We start from the raw sequence: 6,399 nt of genomic DNA on the forward strand, positions 1-6,399 counted from the left end.
AGATGTGTATGAGAGACAGTGTATATACCGATACATATAAATTCATTTTAATTAATATTTTATGTTTTAACGATAACTGGTGTGAAATTAAATATTTGTAAAGTAATAGATTCTTCATATGGAATCGATTGTCATAAAACCGATAATATGATATTATGATTTTCATACTCGGAAATTAATACTCGTAATGGAATCAACCACGATGTATATTAAATTGTTGGTTTTTTAATCGATATAATTAGTTTGTGAACTCATTTGGTGTATTGTCGATAATACGTGAGTGTAGGCAGTGGTTTGTTATCGGGGATTTGCATACATCTCTTTAAAATTGTGTATTTACACGTCTTTTCCTTCGGGTGTCTATAAAACGAAGACCGAAGACCCAAAAACGAAGACCCCTATTTTTTCTATTATATTTTGATGATAATGAACCTGGCTGTCATAAAATCAAAATTACGAAATTTTGTGGGCGTCTGTTTGTGAAATATTCAAGGGTCTTCGTTCTATAGACACCCTATATGGGTGTCTACAAAACGAAGACCGAAGACCTGAAAAACGAAGACCTTCAATTATTTCACAATTATCTTATTGTAATTATTTCAAAATCATCATAAAACAGTTGCCAAGTACGTACTTCATTAATTCATTGGAATAAAATTAGGAATATCAAGAAATACTTAAAGGTCTTCGTTTTATAGACCGAAGACCCAAAAACGAAGACCCCTATTTTTTTCTCTTTTGTTTTGATGATAATACACCTGGCTGTCACAAAATCACAATTACGAGGTTATTTGAACTTTAGTTTGTGAATTATCAAAGGTCTTCGTTTTATAGACACCCATATATGGGTGTCTACAAAACAAAGACCGAAAAACGAAGACCCACATTTTTTTTCTCTCAATCGTGATGAAAAATAATGTTTTTAAATCACTTCATGCTATGTATATTTTTTTTAGCACATTATTTCCTGAATCGGGAGTCAATTTAATTATTTACTTTTTATTCCAGTTCCAAAGCGGCAGCCATAAGCGCTGCTGAGGTATAGGTGGGATGAGCTTAAGGACAATAATTACGAAACATTCTGGATTACAATTCGTCCTTATACACTGCCGGTGAATATATCTAACATTACAATGGTATTAGTTTACCACCCCAGAATCTAATGACTGGAATATGACATGCCATATTATCCACTTCCTTCACTTTATTTGTAACAGACACCTGGATACCGGTTTTGTTGCCACAGGAGACTTCAGCAGGATGAAGGACCATCAGCTTGCCCGGTACCCACTCAAACAAATTGTTAAGGGGTTTACAAGAGAGCAGGCCACTCTTGACTTAATATATACATTATTCAAGCACCCCTTGGTCTTTCGGATCATAATGTGATATTGTAGTCACCCAAGAACAGTGTTCCAAAACCACCTATTACTGACAAGTTATTTAACAAGCGTCTGGTTCACCAATCCTTTAAGGAGGAATTTGCAGAGGATCTAGCTGGCACCAAATGGCAGGAACTTTATAAATTAAATAACTGTGGTAGCCAATTTACTTTCTTCCATCAACGTATCCACTTTTTAATGGATAAACACTTCCCCATCATATCTTGCCAGAAAAGCTCTGTGAATAAACGTTGGGTTACTGATAGCTTTTTAATAAGCGCCAAGCTGTTTTTAAGCGGGAGGGTAAATCAAATGAGTTTTAAAAATCCAGAACGTTGTTAATAGATTATCTAAATTTTTGTATGAGAGGTATTAGAACAACAATTTACGTAAAATCCATTGTAATGGTGCTCGTACATGGTGGAACGAGGTAAAGACATTTCTCAATATCAATAAGGAGTCTAATTCTGGTCCAAAAACGCTTGCTAATGATCTTACTCAGGGTGATCTATCATTGCTATGTAATGGCATTGACTCCTTTTTCCAATCTCTTACATCGGGCTTCAAGGCGTTAGAACATGTACCTATGCATGAGAGAAATGCTGTTAATACCTCCTCGCATCTCATCATTGAATCATTTGGTGTTGAACAGTCACTTAAGAAATTCTCCTCAATTAATAAGGCAAAGGGCCCCGATGATATCCCACCATGTATTTTAAAGGAATTTTCTGACATCCTTACAAAGCCTTTATGTGCAATTGTTAATTCTAGTTTAAGGGAAGGGTATATCCCGGATCTAAACATCTATTGAAAATGACTTAAGACCCATTTCGCTAACATCGTCTGCTGTCAAAGTCTTCGATTATGCTGGCCTCACACGTCGGAGGATGTCCGGGACCGCTATCCAGCTAGTTAACCAACAATCAGTCACTGCAATTCAACAGTCACAAATACGACTTTGTATGCGGTAACTTAAATATATAAATGAAAAGGCATATCAATAAGCACAAGCTAGCGTAAACGCCACCACATCCACACAATAACGTGTATATCTGAGGGCCACCACACCCACATAAATGAATAAATCAGTACGATATAAATATTAACATAGGGCTGAGTTGTGTAATAAAACGTCATCACTAAACGTCTATAACAAGTCTATGTATAAGCCAGGATCTAGACAGACAGCTATAAGCCTATGCCCTAGTAACTGTGATACTGTACATTATATAGAATATTGGTAATCGACAATAGTAATATAATATTATCCGATATTATGATCCGATATAAACGTTAAACATAACTGTGATTTTAGCAAGTTATAATAGTTTAAATCATACAAAGATTGATAAATTACTCACAAAGACTGTTCTTGTTACAGGCTACATTCAGAGCGGCAGCCAAGAGCAGTTTGATCAAACGAACAAGGTACCAATATCCGAGTACAGGAACATTCATTATGTAACATAACATATCAATATTTGGACGTCTGCCGGGGACTCCCTGCTGGGTGTGCCCCCTGGAGCACCAAATAAGGGGCTGAAAAATGGGCTAGATCATGTTTTGGAGATACCACATAAAACCAACTTAAAATTAACAAACATACTCTACTAAGTATAAAAAATGTATTGCCAGACAGATTATCCGCTGGATATGTCCCGCCAGACACCCCCAAAAGGGTCCTAAATTTGGGCTAGATCATGTATTGGAGATACCGCTTAAAATCAACTTATAATTAACAAACATACTCTACTAAGTATAAAAAGTATATTGCCAGACAAATTATCCGCTGGATATGTCCCGCCTGACACCCCCGAAAGTTTCCCCCTGTGGACACTGTGATATAATTGGGCTAGATCATGTATTGGAGATACCACTAAAAATCAACTTAAAATTAACAAACATACTCTACTAAGTATAAAAAATGTATTGCCAGACAAATTATCCGTTGTATATGTCCCGCCAGACACCCCTAAAAGGGTCCTTAATTTGGGCTAGATCATGTATTGGGGATACCACATAAAATCAATTTAGAATTAACAAATATCCTCTACTAACTATAAAAAATGTATTGCTAGACAAATTATCCACTGGATATGTCCTGCCAGACACCCCTAAAGTTTTCCCCCTATGGAATCATCAGCGTAAGCCCCACTTCATAATTTGATTAAGCTGGCCCCACTGCACTTACTCAGCGCCGTCAGGTCAAAATTAAAGAAGTTGGATGTATCTTCTTTTTGAGATGACAATTAATTACGTAAGTATTTGTAATAAAACTAAATAGAGAGCGTAATTAATTTGAAATATTGTAGGATAACTATGACAAAAGTATTATTTTTTTTTAATCCAAAATGGATATAATACTATACTTTTATATTTAAGGTTTGATAGGTACATTAGGCTGTGTTAATTGATACTGTTGGTCAAGATAACATGTGAATGGTCATAATATTATGATCATTTATCATTGCATCTGACATGTTAGAATGTCTACAAGTCTCATTCACATAACTGCTCATGATTCGTGTAGGTTATTTTCTCCATGAAGAAACCATTGATTACAGTGTTATATAGGCTATATATATATATATAAAATTAGTCTACTTTAACATTAATACATACCTGATTAGATGTCTCACATATTTCAGTATCTGTAGTGATGTTATCATCCATTGTGGATATGCCTGTTGCAAAAAACAAAAGCAAATTAGCATACATATTAGCGTGTGGTAGGCACCTTTTCAATGTTTAATAAAAAAAAATATAATAATTTTGTAAATGAAGTTTAATTGAAATAAATTAACTTTACCATTGATACATACCTGATTGGATGTGTCACAATTATTACGGGTGTGTATATTGCCTATATATATATATAACTTCATACAAAATTATTATATTTTTATAACTTTGTAATAACCACACATTAATATGTATGCTCTTTGCTTTTGTTTTAGGCATCAGACACATCCACCATGGACACTGATTGTGAAGTCAATATGGTGTGCATCATTTGCAGGGGAAGTCAAGGTGACTCACTGAAAATGTTTGTGGAAAGAACATGGTGTTCATTCAAGAGAGCAGCAGAGTTGAGACTTGCACTAAAGTCGGATCGCTACAGAGATATAACTACAGAAGTCAATTTGCAGCAACATTCAGACAATGCAAGGTACCACTCGAAATGCTACAGAAAGTACACAGCCGTCATAAGGCCACCAACTGGTTCTCCATCAAAGAAGCCAAAAACCCGACGCAGAAGTTTGATGCCACCATCAGATGAGAAAGGGTTATTAAAGGGATCCTGCATATTTTGTATTTTGCGACGAAAAACCATTAACCATAAGGAGGAGCCATTGTCAGATTGTCTTACGAAAGATGGTTGTGATGCCATATTTAAAGCAGCTCCCAAAAGTAGCAATGAGCGGGTAAAGGCATTAGTTCAAAGTGGGGTTGATTTAATTGCTAAAGAAGCCCAATATATCACAAATCGTGCCGCCGAGAGTTTTTTAGTGAAGTTGATGATTCAGAAGCCGATCCAAAAACTGAAACAGTTTCAAATAGGCAACTGCATTCCATTACTTTTGGAACAATATCAGCCCTAATTGAGATCGATGTCATTGGGAATTGCAAAGCAATGTTGTCTGCTTCGATTCTTGTAAGAATCATCTTATTAAGTGTAGTTGTTTAGAAATGTTTTTAAATAGCAGAGAAGAGAAGAATTCTATTAGACGGACAATGTGAATAATAACTTGGCAGGAATTTCTCAATTAGTATTGGTTACTTACCTAATAACTTTTTTTGTCTAAAATGTCAGTCTGCGACCGTGGAATTGCCAATATTTAAATTAAAACGCACTAAAAAAGACTGCTTCCTACCTGCCGATAGGACAAAGTGGTTAATGAAACTTCCATTACACTTGCTCTCATGACTTATAGCTGCTTAGCAGTCACGCCCAGTAAAACAATGTTTCTAGTGCATTTGGACTTCTTATCAATGAAAAGAAAACCATGGCTAACATTAGTTTTGTAGGGATGATTTTAATCTTTGTTTACCAAACTTAAAATTTATATTGACCTTTAAAAAATGACTGAGAATCGTGTGGATCTGTTTTGATTTGACTTGCATACAGATTGCTGGCTGGCTTTAACATGGAATTCGTTGGAATTTGGAACGAGTACCCTGATTTGTAAACTAGATAATTTTCAGGTAGATGTTCTTTTCGGAGGCTCTGGTCACACGACTATTTGAAAGAAGGGACATTAACTTAAAAAAATGCATTTATAAATGTACCAAACAATTATCAGGAAACAACAAAGAACCTTACATCACTTCATACAGTTGATTTCTACTGGTTGCTTCTGTCCGAAGTTGATAAGCCATTGCCACTTTTCCCTGGATTTTATTTACAGTTCGTCAAGGATGACCTACCACAACATAAAATTATGTACATGGATCCAATATCGGCCCACCAACCAGAAACGATGTTGTTCGTGAAACCATGAAAAGAAGTATGAACGTTGCCATTGAAACTCGTCAAGAATATGGTGTTGTTACCTACGACCTAGCTGTGGCTCTGTCTGCTCTCAAGGCATAATCAATCCAGGCATTGGAAGCACCTCTGTTCGATAAGCTTCTCATCTTGCTTAGAAACTTCCATTTGGAGTCAGCCTTCTATGGTGCTATTGGGACATTCATAAATGAAAGCGGTGCCGAATACCTGTTGACAGAGTATGGGATACTGGCTGAAGGATCGCTGATGGGTTTCATCCGTGGCAAATATTACAATCGATGTGTCCGAATACATGATATCCTTGCTCTTGCTATGATGGATCTGGACTAAAAACCGACAAGAGCAAACTACTCAACAAGCTCGAGACACTACAGGATGGATATACAGAAACACCACAGGATGGATATACAGAAACACCACTTCCACTGATTGATGTGACGTTGATTGATGGTGGACTCTTGATCCACTCTTTCCTATCGGCAATTGGGAAAATAAAATCCTATGGAA

The 6,399-nt window shown here is 36.1% G+C and overlaps 1 protein-coding gene across 1 annotated transcript; it reads left to right on the forward strand.

Annotated features, from left to right (window-relative positions):
• Window positions 1-3,411: 3,411 nt before the first annotated feature.
• Window positions 3,412-4,984, forward strand: LOC117123333. Its single transcript, XM_033269223.1, has 2 exons — window positions 3,412-3,639; window positions 4,340-4,984. Exons 1-2 carry the CDS (start codon window positions 3,607-3,609, stop codon window positions 4,982-4,984), a joined length of 678 nt encoding a protein of 225 aa, XP_033125114.1. The 5' UTR covers window positions 3,412-3,606.
• The last annotated feature ends 1,415 nt before the right edge of the window (window positions 4,985-6,399 follow it).

The sequence above is a fragment of the Anneissia japonica genome, unplaced genomic scaffold (genome assembly GCF_011630105.1).
Source record: "Anneissia japonica isolate Jap-2015-1 unplaced genomic scaffold, ASM1163010v1 scaffold288260_len165978_cov153, whole genome shotgun sequence".
In the NCBI taxonomy this organism is placed as follows: Eukaryota; Metazoa; Echinodermata; class Crinoidea; order Comatulida; family Comatulidae; genus Anneissia; species Anneissia japonica.